This window comes from Pristiophorus japonicus, chromosome 15 (genome assembly GCF_044704955.1).
Source record: "Pristiophorus japonicus isolate sPriJap1 chromosome 15, sPriJap1.hap1, whole genome shotgun sequence".
Classification (NCBI taxonomy): Eukaryota; Metazoa; Chordata; class Chondrichthyes; family Pristiophoridae; genus Pristiophorus; species Pristiophorus japonicus.
Window position 1 is genome coordinate 134,969,268 of NC_091991.1, and position 18,194 is coordinate 134,987,461.

General features: G+C 46.3%; 1 protein-coding gene across 5 annotated transcripts in view; it reads left to right on the forward strand.

Moving 5' to 3' along the window:
- snx29 (sorting nexin 29) overlaps positions 1 to 18,194 on the forward strand; it is a 751,140-nt gene that overhangs the window by 89,976 nt on the left and 642,970 nt on the right. For all 5 annotated transcript variants that reach the window (XM_070856731.1, XM_070856732.1, XM_070856735.1 and 2 more), the window contains exon 5: positions 15,921 to 16,101. In XM_070856731.1, coding sequence (XP_070712832.1) covers positions 15,921 to 16,101 — 181 coding nt within the window. The remainder of the gene's footprint in view (positions 1 to 15,920; positions 16,102 to 18,194) is intronic.

Genomic DNA, 18,194 nt, shown 5'->3' on the forward strand with positions numbered 1-18,194 from the left:
TGATGCTTTGATTGTGGGAACGTGTAGCTCTGTTGAAAGTATGCTGCTTCTGCTGTTTAGCATGCATGTAGTCCTGTGTTGCTACTTCCCCAGGTTGATGCCTCAATTTTAGGTACACCTGGTGCTGCTCCTGGCATGCTCTTCTGCACCCCTCATTGAACTAGGGTTGGTCCCCTGGCTTTATGGTAATGGTAGAGTGAGGGATATACCGAGCCATGAGGTTACAGATTGTGATTTAGTACAATTCTGCTCCTGCTGATGGCCCACAGCGCCTCATGGATGTCCTGTTTCGAGCTGCTCGATCTGTTCTGAATCTATCCCATTTAGCACAGAGGTAGTGCCACACAACACGATGGAGGGTGTCTTCAGTGTGAAGACGGGACTTCGTCTGCCCAAGGACTGTATGGTGATCACTGCTACTAGTGCTGTCATGGACAGATGCATCTACGACATGTAGATTGGTGAGAGCAAGGTCAAGTAGGTTTTTCCCTCGTGTTGGTTCTCTCACACGACCTGTTGCAGGCCCAGTTTGGCAGTCATGTCCTTTAGGACTCGGCCAGCTCGGTCATTAGTGGTGCGACTGAACCACTCTTGGTGATGGACATTTAAGTCCCCCACCCAGAGTACATTCTGTGCCCTTGCTACCCTCAGTGTTTCTTTCAAGTGGTGTTCAACACAGAGGAGCTAAGGGAGGGGGATTGGTGGTAATCAACAGGAGGTTTCCTTGCCCATGCTTGACCTGAAGCCATTAGAGTTCATGGGTTGCGGAGTCAATGTTGAGGACTCCCAGGGCCACTCCATCCCGACTGTATACCAGTGTGCCACCACCTCTGGTGGGTCTGTCCTGCCGGTGGGACAGGACTTTAAAAAAGGGGACAAGTCCAACTGTGGCAACTACAGAGGAATCTCCCTGTTATCAGCTACTGGGAAAGTCGTTGCTAGAATCCTCCTCAATTGTCTTCTCCCTGTGGCTGAGGAGCTCCTCCTGGAGTCACAGTGCGGATTTCGTTCTCTATGGGGTACAACGGACATGATTTTTACGGCGCGACACCTGCAATAAAAAATGCAGGGAACAGCACCAGCCCTTGTACATGGCCGCCTTTGACCTTACAAAGGCCTTTGACACTGTCAACCGTGAGCGACTATGGAGCGTCGTCCTCCGTTTCAGCTGCCCCCAAAAGTTCGGCACCATCCTCCGCCTGCTCCACGACGACATGCAAGCCGTGATCCTGACCAACGGATCCATCACAGACCCAATCCACCGGGGTCAAGCAGGGCTGCATCATCGCGCCAACCCTATTCTCGCTCTTCCTTGCTGCAATGCTCCACCCCACACTCAACAAGCTCCCTGCTGGAGTGGAACTAAACTACAGAACCAGTGGGAACCTGTTCAACCTTCGTCGTCTCCAGGCCAGATCCAACCTCTGTTGTCGAACTACAGTACGCGGACGACACTTGCGCCTGCGCACATTCAGAGACCGAACTCCAAGTCATAATCAGCATCTCCACTGAGGTGTACGAAAGCGTGGGCCTTACACTTAACATCCGTAAGACAAAGGTCCTCCACCAACCTGACCCCGCCTCCAAGTCATCAAGATCCACGGCGCGGCCCTGGACAATGTGGACCACTTTCCAGACCATACGACGAGCTTCAGCATCACCTCCAGTGCGTCAGTGCAGCCTTCGGCTGCCTGAGGAAAAGAGTGTTTGAAGATCAGGCCCTCAAATCTGCCACCAAGCTCATGGTCTACAGGGCTGTAGTGATACACGCCCTCCTGTATGGCTCAGAGATGTGGACCATATACAATAGACACTTCAAATCGCTGGAGAAATACCACCAACGATGCCTCCGCAAGATCCTCCAAATCCCCTGGGAGGATAGACGCACCAACGTTAGCGTCCTCGGTCAGGCCAACATCCCCAGCATCGAAGCACTGACCACACTCGACCAGCTCCGTTGGGTGGGCCACATTGTTCGCAGGCCTGACATTAGACTCCCAAAGCAAGCGCTCTATTCGGAACTCCTACACGACAAACGAGTCCCAGGTGGGCAGAGGAAATGTTTCAAGGACACCCTCAAAGCCTCCTTGATTAAGTGCATCATCCCCACCGACACTTGGGAGTCCCTGGCCAAAGACTGCCCTAAGTGGAGGAAGTACATCCGGGAGCGCACTGAGCACCTCGACTCTCGTCGCCGAGAGCAAGCAAAAACCAAGCGCAGGCAGCGGAAGGAGCGTGCGGCAAACCAGTCTCACCCACCCTTTCCTTCAACGACTGTCTGTCCCACCTGTGACAGAGACTGTAATTCCCGTATTGGACTGTTCAATCACCTGAGAACTCACTTTTAGAGTGGAAGCAAGTCTTCCTCGATTTTGAGGGAATGCCTATGAATGGACATACCCAGGGATGGTGATGGAGGAGTCTGGGATATAGGCTGAAAGGTATGGTTCTGTGAGTGTGACTGTCAGAATGTTGCTTGACTGGTCTGTGGGACAGCTCTCCCAATCTTGGCATAAGTCCCCAGATGTTAGTGAGAAGGATTGTGCAGGGACGAGTGGGTTGGATGTGCCGTTGTTGTGTCTGTAGGTGGTGCCTAGGTTGATGATGGGTGGCCCTTTATGGTTTTATTATTTTTTGTAGCAGTTTTACGCAACTGAGTGGCTTGTTCGGCCATTTCAGAGAGTAGTTAAGATACAACCACATTGCTGTGGGCCTGGAGTCACATATAGGCCAGACCACGTAAGGACAGCAGATTCCCTTCGGTAAAGGACGTTAGTGAACCAGATGGAATTTTACGACAATCCAGTAGTTTCATGGTCACCATTACTGACACTAGCTTTTTATTCCAGATTTATTTAATTAATTAATTTAAATTCCCCAGCTGCCTTGGTGGGATGCATACTGTCTTTTTAAAAAAAAAAAAAAATCTAGATCCATAACATTCTTACATTTCGTTATGTTTCTTGTGAGGAAATAAATTTGTTTCTCTTTCTCGACATTCAACCTGTATAGACCTTGCCCACCTGTGCAATGTGCAAACAAGAGGTTGTCCATACTCCCAGTATTCCACCAATTCTGTTTTGAAATCAGTTACTTGCAGATATGGGCTCGTAGCCTCACATTAAATCTCTGCTTACCTCAGTGTTATCCAATACATCAGCCACCTGGCACATGTGGCTAATTGGGAATCCAGATGTGGCAAATTGCATTTCTGATTAGTAAATAAAAAATGAATAATAGACAAACATGTGATGTTAATATGCATATTCGTATAGCGTATGCATGTATACTTTAACCTTTTTGTGCGTTTGTTCGTAAAAGATGGTCAGCAGAAGAAAGCAAGCCCGACTAATAATAAGTAGATCTGGCAAGGTACATCATGGCAAACGAAAAGCAGCATCCAACCACATTTTGGATGGAGAGCAACTGTGGGTCTTGTTGTGTGATTCAACATTCTCATCAATCACTTTGATGAAGCCAAAGTATTACTTTCACTTGCTGGACAAAATCCTTGAAGCTGCACTATGATGTACTGTGTCTGATAAATTCATGCTAGAATTTCAAACTCTGGTGAAAAAGAAAGTCTGCAAAGTTTTACATTGAAAGTTGAGACATTTGTTCAGTAATACACACAAAATATATTTACTTGTGTTGTCTGTTAGGCATGTTCTACTAAAATTAGCACATGTGGTCTAAACAGTGTCACCATAACTACGCCTGTGATTAGTCAGTGATTTCTAATGGATTAGCTTACCTTCATCATCACTTATTCTCAGACCTGTTTGACTTTGGACTGGCAGCAGTTGGCACATGATGGATGTGGAGAATTGGACCTTTGTTCCTCTATTTTGAGGGTGCCATAAGTGAGTGCACTTTGCCATTCTGCAAAGTTAATTTAATAGATTGTGCTTATTTGACAAATTCTTAGCTTTGTTCTTATTTGCTTGCACAGTGCAGATTCAGAATAAGGAAGTTTAAACAGAAAAGGGAACTGAAATCGGAAGCATGTTTTTGGGAGGGAGTGAGGGTAGAAGTATTTGATGTTTACCATCAATTTTATATTTATATTACTAAGGGTAGTGCAGTGAAATGCATGATTGAAAAGATGTGGTGGGTGGCTGGGTGGGACATGATGGAACATGAGCAACAAAGGAACATAAGTGGAGGAAAGTATAGTATGTGACTGGAATCAGTCTTCTCGTTCAACTAATTTATCCAATTGAAGGTTTTGCATCTGGCATATGTGATTGTCATGGTGCATCTGAAAATGTCACACTTCAGGGTGCTTTTCTCCATGACAGGCATTTGCTGAAATGAGGTCCTATCTGTTAAATTAGAAATCAAGAACTTGCACTAATATAGTGCCTTTCGCAACCTGAGGACATGCTAAAGTGCTTCACAACCAATGACGTACTTTTAAATTGAAGGCACTGTTGTAATATTGTATTACTGATCAAATAAACAAAATGTCAACAAATCAGAGTCAAGATAAATGGTTCATTCTCGGGTTGGAAATCAGTAACCAGTGGGGTGCTGCAGGGATCAGTGCTGGGACTCCAACTATTTACAATCTATATTAACGACTTGGAGGAAGGGACTGAGTGTAACGTAGCCAAGTTTGCCGACGATACAAAGATGGAAGGAAAAGCAATGTGTGAGGAGAACACAAAAAAGGACATCGACAGGCGAAGTGAGTGGGTAAAAATTTGGCAGATGGAGTATAATGTTGGAAAGTGTGAGGTTATGCACTTTGGCAGGAAAAATCAAAGAACAAGTTATTATTTAAATGGAGAAAGATTGCAAAGTGCTGCAGTACAGCGGGACCTGAGGCATGAAGCACAAAAGGTTAGTATGTAGGTACAGCAAGTGATCAGGAAGGCCAATGGAATCTTGGTCTTTATTGCAAAGGGGATGGAGTATAAAAGCAGGGAAGTCTTGCTACAGTTATACAGGGTATTGGTGAGGCCACACCTGGAATACTGTGTGCAGTTTTGGTTTCCATATTTAAGAAAGGATATACTTGCTTTGGAGGCAGTTCAGAGGAGGTTCACAAGGTTGATTCCGGAGATGAGGGAGTTGACTTATGAGGAAAGGTTGAGTAGGTTGGGCCTCTATTCATTGGAATTCAGAAGAATGAGAGGTGATCTTTGTCATGTAGCCTACATGGTTACTGCTTGTACTATTACAAGGTGTGCCACCAGAGGGCACCGCAGTGGAAGACTTGTAGGTTACCTGTACAGCTGTGCCAGGCCGAGTGTAAAAGGCAGGCCACCATGTGTGATCCTCACTCTGGAGTTACATTAAATGGACTAAGGTCACTACAGTTCAAGCACAACACATTGCCTCGTGGAGTCATTATTAGAGCACCTGAAGACATAATAATTGGCGACGAGATTACGGACCTTCGCGCGAAAATGGCTAACCTTGGTACGTTGCAGCAGTTCGCCGATGGTGATGATTGGGAAGTCTTTGTGGAGAGGCTCAACCATTTCTTCACAGCAAACGACCTGACAGGCAAGAATCCGGCCACACTGGCTGAGCGCAGAGCTATTCTGCTAACCAGTTATGGGCCCACCGTTTATGGCCTCATCAGGTACTTGCTGGCACCAGCGAAGACAATGACCAAAGACATACGAGGAGCTTGTAACGCTGATCCAAGCCCAAAGAGAGCATCCTCACAGCCAGACACCGGTTTTATACACACTGACGGCCCGAAGGCCAGGAGATTGCGAAATATGCTGCAGACCTCAGGAGGCTGGCGGCACCGTGTGATTTTGGCGACCACCTCACTGAAGCGCTGCGGGATATCTTTGTCATTGGAATCGGCCATGAGGGCCTTCTTCATAAGCTACTGTCTGCGGGATACCACAGTCACACTGCAGAAGGCCATCTCTGTGAGCCAAGCATTCATGATCTCAATCTACGGCTCAAGGCGAATGACTCATCCTCGGGACTCAAACCCGGCAAGTACTGTGCACAGAGTGGCGTCTTTTAGAGGTTGGACTGTAGAACGTAAATCTTCTCGGGAGAGAGAACAGGCCCCCGAGTTCCTTAACTCAGAGTCCGCCGAAAGGAGCAAATCGAGTAGCACCGTGCTGGCGTTGCGGAGGAAATTACAGGGCTCACCAGTGCTGTTTTAAGGACTATGTGTGTAAAGGCTGCAGCACAAAGGGCCACCTCCACTGAATGTGTTAAAGAAATATGACTTGATGACTTCAGTGTTGATGAAGAGTCTGCAGATGGCCATGAATCCAGCACAGATTATGAAGCGATAGTCAGAGAGGCAGCTCAGCCCCACGAGGAGGTGTATGGCATGTTTACCTGCAATACCGAATGTTCTCCGTTGAGGATGGAAGTCGAGATGAATGGCATTCCAATCTTCATGGAAGTGGACACGGGGGCGAGCCAATCAGTAATGAATCAAGAAGCCTTTGAGAGGCTATGGGGCAATCAGGCTGAACGACCCAAGCTGGTCCCGGTTCAGGCAAAGCTGCGCACCTATAACAATGAACTTCTCCCAGTCGTTGGTAGTGCGATATAAAGGTACTCCATGACGGCGCAGTGCACAAGTTACCCCTGTGGATTGCTGCAGGTGATGGACCAACGCTGCTCGGAAGAAGGTGGATGGAGAAGATCCATTGGAGCTGGGAAGATTTCATCCCTCCAGCGATCAACGTCTCCTGCACTCAGAGGCAAAACAAACCCCCACCTGAGGTTGGATCCGGCACCAGAGGGCAGGCCAGCACAGCACCCGAGGCACAGCCCGCTCAACATGACTGCATGGAGATGATCTAGCTGAGACGACCTGAACGCACCTTCCAGGCTCCAGTGGCAGGACTCCGGAGGAAGAAAATCGGACCCAGAGGCGACTTCCCAGCTTCGGTGGCGGAACCCGGGGAGAAGAGGATCACAGCAGTCGACATCGTGGATGGAAGAACGATGGCGCCCAAATTACGAGGTGAGGTGCTGAAGAAAAAGATGGCGGCAGCTGGACTACAAGGTGCAGCGCTGATGGAGCAACACGTGGCACCAAGCGAAGAAGAGGATTGGGGTAAAGATAGCAAGGCTCTCTTAAAGGAGGCCCACAACTCACCACACTTGAAGGGACAGTTCCACACTCTCAATCAATGAACAGCAATTGTGAGTTCGATGTAAAATGTGCAATTGATGATCAGAGTTACGTACATGCAATATGCAAGGAAAAGTCCCGTGATTGCGATCGGAGCTACAGGTTATTTACAATAAGTAATGAAAAGTTGTGTGATGTAGGATTTCAACTGCAGACAGTCAATGGGAGCACACAGGTCCAGTGAGCTACCCAATGCTGTAGCCTGCGTCCCTGGGACCAGAGTGATGCACCACGGAGTGTGGCCACAAGCAGCTAACATATACAAGCTGCAGAGCAAGCGATCTCAGGAGGGCAACGGCAATGGTATCGATACCCTTCCCCCGATCAGCTCCACCTCTCAGGCACCCGAAGGCACCAACCGCCACGAGTCTGAAAGAGCAAACTGCGCTAAGGCGCAACCCCCAGACCCTATCGCCACCAAGGCTACACCCGGGAACGAAGGGTCACCCGCAAAGGTTATCCCAAATGGGACTTGGACCAGCCAGGATCCCAAGCCAAATAATGCCCAGGCAAGCAAGTCAGCAGTTCCCTGTGCACTGCTTGACGACTGCTCCTCAGGGAAGGACAGGGAGGTCATAGGCATCTGTGAACCTGCCCGACGCTAGAAGCAACGGCAAAAGCCCGAGAGCAGGCAACTTGAGCCAAACGGGTTCCTACTGCACAAGATAAAAGTTCACGGGATTGGGGGTAATATATTGGCATGGGTAGAGGATTGGCTAACGAACAGAAAAGAGAGAGTAGATAAATGGTTCATTCAATTGGCAATCAGTAACAAGTGGGGTGCCGCAGCGATTAGTGCTGGGACCCCAACTATTTGCAATCTATATTAACGACTTGGAGGAAGGGACCAAGTGTAACGTAGCAAAGTTTGCTAACAGTACAAAGATGGGAGGAAAAGCAATGTGTGAGGGGGACAGAAAAAATCTGCAAAAGTACATCGACAGGCTAAGTGAGTGGGCAAAAATTTGGCAGATGGATAATGGAGTGAGAGGTCATGCACTTTGGCAGGAAAAATCAAAGAGCAAGGTGTTATTTAAATGGAGAAAGATTGCAAAGTGCTGCAGTACAGCGGGACCTGGGGGTACTTGTGAATGAAACACAAAAGGTTACTATGCAGCTACAGCAAGTGATCAGGAAGGCCAATGGAATCTTGGCCTTTATTGCAAAGGAGATGGAGTATAAAAGCAGGGAAGTCTTGCTACAATTGTACAGGGCATTGGTGAGGCCACACTTGGAATATTACGTGCAGTTTTGGTTTCCATATTTAAGAAAGGATATATTTGCTTTGGAGGCAATTCAGAGAAGGATCACAAGGCTGATTCCGGAGATGAGGGAGTTGACAGTGAGGAAAGGTTGAGTAGGTTGGGCCTCTACTCATTGAAGTTCAGAAGAATGAGAGGTGATCTTATCGAAATGTATAAGATTATGAGGGAGCTTGACAAGGTGGATGCGGATAGGATGTTTCCACTGATAGGGGAAACTAGAACTAGAGAGCATAATCTTAGAATAAGGGGCCGCCGATTTAAAACTGAGATGAGGAGAAATTTCTTCTCTGAGGGTTGTGGATCTGTGGAATTCGCTGCCTCAGAGAGCTGTGGAAGCTGGGTCATTGAATAAATTTAAGACAGAAATAGACAGTTTCTTAAACGATAAGGGAATAAGGGGTTATGGAGAGTGGGCAGGGAAGTGGACCTGACTTCATGATCGGATCATCCATGATCGTATTAAATGGTGGAGCAGGCTTGAGGGGCAGTATGGCCTTCTCCTGCTCCTATTTCTTATGTTCTTACATTATGTAGATGAATTTAGCTAATAACTACCAATAAAGCAGAACAAGTAAGTAGGAGAAAGTTGAGCACTCTAATTGTTTTGTTTTCTCCCAAAGCTACCATTCACGAAGTAGCAAGCACCACAAAACCAATCAATTGCTCCAACAGATTCTTGAGGCAATTTTTGTGTCCCATTTTTCTTCTTCACTGAGGTGAGAGTATATTGCCAGACATAATATAACAAATGTAAAAAATACATAATTTAAATGGAAACACCAAATTTTACCCATAAGATTGATTAATTAATTTTAGAAAGGAATTCATGACTATTCCATCACTTAGGTATTCCCTTCTTTCTGGAACCTCTGAGTTGCAAATTTTATCTGGGTTGGAATTTCCAGTGGCTGTGGACAAATTCTTTACGTTTGTGTGCCTGCGAGAGACAGATGGAGGGAAATGGGTGCACATTGGGAGTGGCAGTTTTCATCCTGTTTCTGCGGAATTCCACTACTCAGGCAGAAAATATACCAATAACTGAGGCGAAAAAAAATCCTTTTTTGAAATTTTCATATACTTTTAGATATTAAATAAGATTCTAAGTTACCGATTTTAAAAAAAAGAATGAGTTCATAGGATGTGAGCGTTGCTGGCAAGGCCAGTATTTATTGCCTATCCCTAATTCCCTTGAGAAGATGGTGGTGAGCCGCCGCCTTGAACCGCTGTAGTCCATGTGGTGAAGGTGCTGCCATAGTGCTGTTAGCGAGGGAATTCCAGGATTTTGACTCAGTGACGATGAAGAATCGGCGATATATTTCCAAGCCAGGATGGTGTGTAACTTGCAGGTGGTGGTGTTCCCATGCGTCTGCTGTCCTTGTCCTTCTGGGTAGTGGAGGTTGCGGGTTTGGGAGGTGCTGCCGAAGAAGCCTTGGCGAGTTGCTTCTGTGCATCTTGTAGATGGTACACACTGCAGTTTGGTACGCCGCTGGTGGAGGGAGTGAATGTTTAAGCTGCTAGATGGGGCGCAAATCAAGCAGGCTGCTTTGAGCTGGATGGTGTCGAGCTTCATGAGTGGTGTTGGAGCTGCACTCATCCATGTAAGTGGAAAGTATTCAATTACACTCCTGACTTCTGCCTTGTAAATGGTGGAAAGGCTTTAGGAGTCAGGAGGTGAGACACTCACCGTAGAATACCCAGCCTCTGACCTGCTCTTGTCGCTACAGTATTTATGTGGCTGGTCCAGTTAAGTTTCTGGTCAATGGTTACCCCCAGGATGTTGATGTTGGGGGATTCGGAGATGGTAATGCCATTGAATGACATGGGGAGGTGGTTAGACTCTCGCTTGTTGGAAATAGTAATTGCCTGGCACTTAGGTGGTGCAAAGCCTAAATGTTGACCAGGTCTTGCTGCATGCCGGCATGGATTGCTTCATTATCTGAGGAGTTGTGACTGGAACTGCCCTGAGGAACTCCTGCAGCGATGCCCTGGGGCTGAGATGATTGACCTCCAACCACCACAACCATCTTCCTTTGTGCTAGGTATGACTCCAGCCAGGGGAGAGTTTCCCTCTGATTCCCATTGACTTCAATTTTGCTAGAGTTCCTTCATGCAACACTCAGTCAAATACTGGAATTCAACTCTTTTGTCCATGTTTGAACCAAGGTTGTAATGAGGTCTGGAGCCGAGTGGTCGTGGCAGAACCCAAACTGAGCACCGGTGAGCATGTTTTTGCTGAGCAAATGCCGCTTGATAGCACTGTTGGAGACACCTTCATTACTTTGCTGATGATTGAGAGTAGACTGATGGGGCGGTAATTGGCCAGATTGGATTTGTCCTGCTTTTTGTGGACAGGACATACCTGGGCAGTTTTCTATATCCAGAACTGACGAAAGGTCATTGATGTGAAACGGTAACTCCCTCTCCACAGAGGCTGCCTGGCCTGCTGAGTATTTCTAGCATTTTCTGTTTTTGTTACAAATATTATATCTGTGAGCCTGTTATTTTTGAGTTATTTCAGCTGAGGCCTAAAATAGTTGTACCTCAAGGCAATAAATTTGTTGTATTACCTTGATGGTCAAGCTGCTGTTAGGTTTATGCTGCATCCAAGCCACTGTGAAGATCAAAATGCATAAAATGGGCTAGATTTTTTATTTTTTGCAAATGGTAGTTTTACGCCAAAATTACCGTTTTCGCTGTGCTATCGTTTTTAGGCCGAACTTTCGGCCTTTACGTCTGCGCGGTAAAGGAGGCATTGCACGACGATTTGCGGCGCAAACCGCAAGTTTCGGCAACTTTAGTCCGGGGCCAGGCGTGCTACGAGAGAGGCCTTGGGAGGGAGAAAAAAAAAATTCCAAAAAACATTCACAAAACCCTTAGCTACTGAATCGCTGAAAAATAATTAAAAAATAAAAACTCTAACTTACTTTTTTTGCAGGTTTTCATACTTACCACTGCTGGCAGGCCTGCACCGACACGGCATACGGATCAGGAGAGTGCCGAAAGTACGACGCTAACACAATCTGCGTCGTTGCACGTCGGCGTACCTCTACCCGGCGGTACTTGGAAGCGCCACCACAAAGAGGTACCCGAGGATCCCGCTGACCAGGTTTTTGCCACGGAGGGTCAAATCGTGACGGAAACCCATTGCAAACTTGGCGAAAATCTGGTGCAATAGGGCTCAATTTTCCACATGGGCGATTTTTGGCGCAGTTGAAGAGGCACGTCTGATTTTTTTTGTGGCTCGACTATGCCAGAAAACAAAGTTCAGAGTTTCGCTGAAATTATCTTTGAATTTGGCGCGGCACGCTTTGGCCTTAAGCTCTGTGAGTGGAGCTTTTAATGCCTGCACCAAAAACTGATGTTGCCAGGGTAACGAGGGACGCTCTGAAGGGCTGATGCTGGGAATGGAAACTGACCAAGGGCTGAGGCTGGAAACTGCTGACGAAGGGATGAGGCTGGGCTGGAAACGGAAAATGATGCCGCTGTCATCCCAGGTCAAATGGCCTCCCCGCACCTATCCCGGGCCAAAAGGACCCTGCAACCCCTGCCGTGTTGGCTGAAACAATGGCATCTTCTCTCTGCCGATTTTGTCTTCTCTGTGTCGATCTCCTTAAGTAAAGGGAAGGTTTCTCAGAAGGGAGACGTTTCCTTCCATCAAGTGTCACTCTTGAAAACATCAACCTGAAACTATCAGTTATATAAAGTATTGCATAATGCATTGGAGTATATTTCAGGAAGTGTTCAAATGATAATCCTTTCCTAATAGATGTAAACTGATCGCCTTGAAGAAAACTGTATTTCTAAGGGGGAGTTAAACTGTTTTTAACCTTGGCCTTTCTCTTTTAGACTGTCCTTTCCATGAGAGATCACGCTCCAAGACATCACGCTCCAGATATCACTACAGTCCAGGCATCACGCTCCAGACATCACACTCCCTGCACCACACTCCAAACTCCATGTATCATGCTGTATTTCAGATGCAAATCAATCTTAAAATGCTGATTGAAACTGACAAACACATTCCAATCTGCAAAGTGCCCTGGCCAAACAACTGAGCCTGTGTGCCCTTAAAGGCAAATTATATATGAATGATGGACAGAAAAAGATCAGCTGGTCCATCAAGCCTGCACCACACTCATAGTGGGCTATTCCCTATCCCCCAACCCCAGCCCCCAGCCCCCGCTCCCAATCGCCATGTAACCTGCTGGGAGAGGTGCAAGAATATAGTTATGTTTTTACATTATTCTAATACAGAAAAATATCATAACAGCTAATGTAGAAAGAGTTGGTTTAAACGGTGCGCTCGCAAATTCTATCTTTGCCCCTCAATGTCACTGATAACTTTTGAGAAGGATGCATTTCGGGGACAAAGACATTGTACTCTGAGGATAGGCACATGTAGATTATTAAATAAACAAGCTAGTTGGCATTAATGATATATTAGGAAGCTAAAAGGGTTGTTAGGTTAATACACTGGCTTTTTTTTATCACAGCAGGGGAGAGTGTAAAAGAAGGAAATTACTGCTGTATGAATAAGGGAATAGGTTCATTTCACGATTGAAGTTGCAAGAGATAAGACGTCAAAGGCTTGTGCAACAAAGGCTATTGTTAATGTATCCATCTGGCAGTCCCTCAGAATCGAGGAAGACTTGCTTCTACTCCTGAAGTGAGTTCTTTAGTGGCTGAACAGTCCAATACGAGAGCCACAGACTCTGTTACAGGTGGGACAGATAGTCGTTGAGGGAAGGGGTGGGTGGGACTGGTTCGCCGCACGCTCTTTCCTCTGTCTGCGCTTGATTTCTGCATGCTCTCGGTGTTGAGACTTGAGGTGCTCAGCGCCCTCTCAGATGCACTTCCTCCACTTAGGGCGGTCTTGGGTCAGGGACTCCCAGGTGTCAGTGGGGATGTTGCACTTTATCAGGGAGGCTTTGAGGGTGTCCTTGCAGTGTTTCCGCTGCCCACTTTTGGCTCTTTTGCCATGAAGGAGCTCCGAGTAGAGGACTTGCTTTGGGAGTCTCGTGTCTGGCATGCGGACTATGTGGCCTGCCCAGCGGAGCTGATCGAGTGTGGTCAGTGCTTCAATGCTGGGGATGTTAGCCTGAGTGAGGACGCTGATGTTGGTGCGCCTGTCCTCCCAGAGGATTTGTCGGATCTTGCGGAGACATCTTTGGTGATAGTTCTCCAGCAACTTGAGGTGTCTACTGTACATGGTCCATGTCTCTGAGCCATACAGGAGGGCAGGTATTACTACAGCCTTGTAGACCATGAGCTTGGTGGCAGTTTGGAGGGCCTGGTCTTCAAACACTCTTTTCCTCAGGCGACCGAAGGCTGCACTGGCACACTGGAGGCGGTGTTGGATCTCGTTGTCGCTGCCTGCTCTTGTTGATAGAAGTCACCCGAGATATGGGAAGTGATCCACGGTGTCCAGGGCTGCACCGTGGATCTTGATGACTGGGGGGCAGTGCTGTGTGGTGAGGACAGGCTGGTGGAGGACCTTTGTCTTACGGATGTTTAGCGTAAGGCCCATGCTTTTGTACGCCTCAGTAACTACGTCGACTATGTCCTGGAGTGCGGCCTCTGTATGTGACTTAATTGTCCACCAATCTGTTCAATTATCTAAGGGTCATAAAACACCCAGTACAGTTAAGTCCAGCAAGAACTAGACAATGAAAGAAAATGGTGTAAAAAGACATTCATGTTTCACTTAGTAGGAACTTTGGCTACCTTCAAGACGAGACAGTGGGTTAGGTGGGTTACACCACATTACTCTAACAGTCAGTCCCTGACAGAGGCACGTTAATGCCAAACAGTTTGTTCTTACAAATGAGAGATAATCTCGTCCAAGGTGAGTTATTCAAGTAATAGGTTGGACAATGGGGTCTGATGTTTTCCGAAGGATCAACTTAGCCACAAGTAGGTGTTGATTTGTCTGCCTCAGCCGGGAGCCTACTTTTGCTTATTTATAAAAAGAGAAACAACTGTCCTCACTCAGCAGATATAAGACAAAATATCATCGCAAGACGTTTTAGGCCATTTTAAGTGATGTGTTTAATGCTTTAGTCCTTTGTGTTTAATGCTTTCCACCCCCTGTCTCTGGCTGTGCCTGCACTGAACTTAACTCTAGGTAAGGTTTTTCAGAACTTACAAAAGTGGATACTTACTCCGTTCTAAGTTAGTTTGGAGTAACTTTTCACAGTTCAAACTTGCAAAACAGGCCGAAGTGGCTGGACACACCCCCTTTTGGAAAAGAAACTGAACTAAAACGAAACGAAACTAATTCACTAGAATTGGAGCAAACTAAATGCCGAGAATTGCAATTTCTAAGATGCTCCAAACTAAACTAGTTGCTCCAAAAAAATAGGAGCAACTCCACCCGAAATTTAGGCCCTATGTGTCTGATGGTTCAGTTTGCCAACTTGATTGAAACAAGATAGGCTGAGGTATACTTTCAAAATCTGACTGGGACAAAGGAAATTTAAATGGGGGGAAAATTCCGGTCGGAGGCTTCCTTTGGACGAATGGCTCCGATCAAAACATTTTTTGCGAAAATACCTGGTGGTCACGGAGGCGCCTTCGATTGTGGTCAGAGGCCTTCATTTTATGCGCAGTGTACGGGAAGAGGACTTACTGTACATACGGAAATGCTGGAGTCATGTGGGCCTGGACCACCAATCACTGTCTAGTATTCTCATTGATAATGGGAACTCTGCTTTTACGAGTTCCCAGCAATGAGAAAACCCTCCTAAAACAAGAAACACAACATAATAAATTAAAAAAAACACCTCACATATTTAAAATTAATTGAAATTAAAGTTAATTAAATGTTGTTGAAAAAAATATATTTTTGGGAATTTTTTTAATGTGTTTTAATAGGGTTTAAAATAAACTTATCTTAATAGACAGGATTTTTAACATTAAAAATGTATGATTAAATTTAATTTTTATATGTTTTAAAACTCTTATGCTGGTAAAAGTAAGCTATACATCTGCTTTTATCAGGCGTAAAATTTTGAAGGACATTTGCTGGGCATGAGTTGGGCAAATAACCCAGTCTCTCCCACGCAGATGTCCTTCTCCCGGGGATGCGGACAATCTGTCAAGAGAAATCTTGACAGTTCGGAAAGGCTGTTTTTCGGCGCGTGTGCATCACGGCCCGAGAACCGGCTTTTACGAGGCCTCGCCGGGTCCATGCGCACTTCGTACGGACCCAGCGAGGCTGGAATTTTCAGCACAATGTGTATCTCTTAAATTCAAATGGAGCTGCCAATCAAACATATATTCAGACAAAATCCACAGGATGCTTGGGTTGAGTAGAATGGTTTGATCCCTCTGATATCAGATGCAGACATAATCACTGGAACTTTTGTGTCAAAACAGGTCCCATCAGTTTCTTTTTTCAATCATGTACTATAACTGAAAGAAAAAAGCCAATAATGATTTGTCGTAGAAAAAAATACTTTTTTTTTTATAACTGTCTGAACTCAATTTTTGTTATAAATAAAGCTGTGTATTTTTTTCCTTTTCAGACCCTGTGTTTTGGCATTATGTGAAAGAACATTTGAACAAACATGAATTACAGCGGTACTACTCTTTAAAGAATATTACAACAGATATCGGAAGGGGCAGAGCCTGGCTCCGATCTGCACTCAATGAGCATTCACTCGAGCGATACATGCATATGCTTCTTGGCGATGGAAACCATCTAAGGTAATAAGTGGTGGAAGAGTTGTTGCTTGTAAAACGAGCATACTTTCTGAAATTTGAATATCCTCCATAAGGTCAGTTGGCTATCAGAAGTGAGCTTCTTTGAAATAAGGTGATAAATCAAGTTGTTTAATACAGTGTCAGTTTGACTCCATTTGCAACACTCTTACCACTGAGTCACACGGTTGTTGGTTCCATTCCCACCATGGACTTTAGCATATTATCAAACACTTTACAGATTACTCCACCTTCTTAGGTGGTTAAAAGGAAGGATATGCTGTTAATGACAAGTGCATTATACTATGTACTGCCCACTTTCTTGGAGTGCTGCATTGTTGGAGAAACTATCTTTAGGATAAAACATTAAACTGAGGCCTTGGCTGCCTGCTTGTGTAGATGACACTATTTAAAGAATTGCAGGATGTTCTCTCATTTTCCGAGCCAACATTACTCTCTCAACCAACATTGTCAAAAACAAATTAACTATTCATTCTGTTGTGTATCTGTAAAGCATGCATTCCCATGTTCCGCCACCAGGGAGCTCATCCCCTGAAGTCCCAAGGGATCCCAGCATCCCTTGGGAGCACTGTATATAAGCCGGTCCCGAAGGCCTGTTCCTCACTCTGGAGTGTCTTATTAAAGACTGAGGTCACTGTTACTTTAGCCTCCCTGTGTGCAGCCTCATCTGTGTTAGGAACACAATAACTGGCGACGAGAATACGAATCCAATGCAAAGATGCAGCAAACTGTGGGTATCCTGGAGAAGTTCTCAGCGGGTGAGGACTGGGAAGCCTATGTCGAATGGCTAGACCAGTACTTTGTAACCAACGAGCTGGACGGAGAAGGAAGCGCTGCAAAAAGGAGAGCAGTCCTCCTCATGGTCTGCTGGGCACTGACCTACAGCCGCATGAAGAATCTTCTGGCTCCGGTGAAACCCATAAGGAGCTGTGTACACAGGTTCGGGAGCATCTTAACCCGAGGGAGAGTGTGCTGATGGCGAGGTATCGGTTCTACACGGCCAGTGATCTGAAGGTCAGGAAGTGGCGAGCTACGTCACCGAGCTAAGGCGACTTGCAGGACAATGTGAGTTTGATGGCTACCTGGAGCAAATGCTCAGAGACTTTTTTTGTACTGGGCATTGGCCACGAGACCATCTTACGAAAACTTTTGACTGTAGAGACACAGACCCTCAGTAAGGCCATTGCGATAGCACAGGCGTTTATGTCCACCAGTGATAACACCAAACAAATCTCTCAGCACACAAGTGCGAGCAATGTTCATAAATTAACTGGAACTGTGTTTGTGAGCAGAAATGTACAGGTCAGAACCCACGAGACTGCAACTGCCAGCAGGCCTCAGGTGACCCAGATGACTCCGTCCCCAACAAAGGATGAATGCAAGGCAATTCACACCTTATTGGCGTTATGGAGGCCTCCATTCAGCCTTCATGCCGCTTCAAAGGTTATGTTTGCAAGAGCTGTGAAACAATGGAGCACCTCCAACGAGCTTGCAAACGAGCTGCAAGCTCAGAAAAACCTGCTTACCACCACGTGGCAGAGGAAGATCGGTCCGTGGTGGATCAAAGCAATTTCGAGCCTCAGAGAGAGGAGGCAGATGCTGAAGTGCACGGGGTGCACACATTTTCGACGAAATGTCCACCTATAATGCTAAACGTAAAATTGAATAGCTTACCCGTAGACATGGAACTGGACACTGGCGCGAGCCAATCCATCATGAGTAAAAAGATGTTTGAGAGACTGTGGTGCAACCAGGCATTCAGATCAGCTCTGAGCCCCATCCACACGAAACAGAGAACGTACACCAAAGAGCTTATCACGGTCCTGGGCAGCGCCATGGTCAAGGTCACCTACGAGGGCACGGTGCAAGAACTGCCACTTTGGATTGTCCCGGGCGATGGCCCCATATTGCTTGGAAGGAGCTGGCTGGGCAAAATCTGCTGGAACTGGGATGACATCCGAGCGCTATCACATGTCGATGAGGCCTCATGTACCCAGGTTCTTAACAAATTTCCTTCCCTATTTGAGCCAGGCATTGGAATCTTTTCCGGGGCGAAGATGCAGATCCACTTGGTCCCA